General features: G+C 46.0%; 1 protein-coding gene across 1 annotated transcript; it reads left to right on the forward strand.

Moving 5' to 3' along the window:
• LOC5566896 (general odorant-binding protein 45-like) lies at positions 1–1,249 on the forward strand. The gene is made up of 2 exons (XM_001651260.2): positions 1–898; positions 962–1,249. Exons 1-2 carry the CDS (start codon positions 124–126, stop codon positions 1,024–1,026), a joined length of 840 nt encoding a protein of 279 aa, XP_001651310.2. The 5' UTR covers positions 1–123; the 3' UTR covers positions 1,027–1,249.

A 1,249-nucleotide genomic window follows, 5' to 3' on the forward strand; every position in this document is an offset into this window, starting at 1 on the left:
ACAGGAGAAGTCCACTTTGCAACCGACAATTTCAACAAACTACAAGCTTCATGCAACCAGTTCGTAAAATACCATTAGAATAACCGAAAGCCTCTGGTCTGACGCGTGCATCGAATAATTAGCATGGTTTTACATCTTCGGATTCTTTATGCTGTCATAGCTTCAGTAAGTTTTTGCTCATGTAACCAACATAAAATAGTCCAAAAAAGCCTCGGAAAAGCCAACGACGAATGTGTTTCGTACGGCTCATCGGAGCAGTGTTTGGCGCGTTGCGTCACTTTGGTCACCCGTGATTGGAACGAAACGGCCGGGCTAAGTTCAGTGTACGATCGCTTCTACCAGCCGGACCCGGAAGATCTTTGCAATACAAACCGCACGCAGAGATGTTTGGAGGCACTTCAGTCTACGGTTGCTCCGGAAGACAAATGCCTTCGGGCAGCCGGTTCTGTCCAGTGTTACCTCGATCAGTACGGTCAGGTGGACATGGCCACGTCAAGGTTCGTAAAGCCCGCTCCGGTGCAGCAGCAGCAAATCATCTGGGAGTGTGGAGCCATGCTAGGATACTCCGGTGATCAAATCTTACGTTCGATAGATGATAAGGATTACACCATGCAGGAAACTCGATGCCTCTACCGGTGCTATCTGATTCGAAGCGGAATGTACACCGACGAGGGTGGACTGAACATGGAACGGTTCTACGTGGCTTGCGGAGGGTATGAAGATGAGTTCTACCGGAATGTGACGGAATGCGCAGCTCGGGTGCGCAGTTCTACCCGTTGTGATGACCGATGCACGCTTGCCCAACGATTGGCGTCGGAATGTATCGGAACACGGTACGATCAGACTCTGACCCCTGGCCCAGCAACTATCGATGCGCGCGATGGATCTTCAGTTACCTGTGAGTAATGAATTTTTGAATGGTTATAATGGACTGTGGTGAGCTTTACTCTTTCATTTGCAGATGCGGTTTTCCAAAACTATGCTGGACGGGACATGACCAACTCGTTCGTATTGAACCAGAGATAATTTGCCCACGTTAAGGAAAACACCCATTTTAGATGTGAAAAACAGTATGTTATGCTCTTTTTTAATTATGGTCGGACAACAAACATGCTTTGTAGAAACTGCTATCTATTTTGGCTTTCTTTGGGGCTTATAAATAAATAAAAAAATGCTTGCTTAATATGCAGTTAATGTATTCTTATTAATGTATTCGAATCCTCTGAGCAGAATCTCAATAAAGAAACTG

This window comes from Aedes aegypti, chromosome 3 (assembly GCF_002204515.2).
Source record: "Aedes aegypti strain LVP_AGWG chromosome 3, AaegL5.0 Primary Assembly, whole genome shotgun sequence".
NCBI classification, from domain to species: domain Eukaryota; kingdom Metazoa; phylum Arthropoda; class Insecta; order Diptera; family Culicidae; genus Aedes; species Aedes aegypti.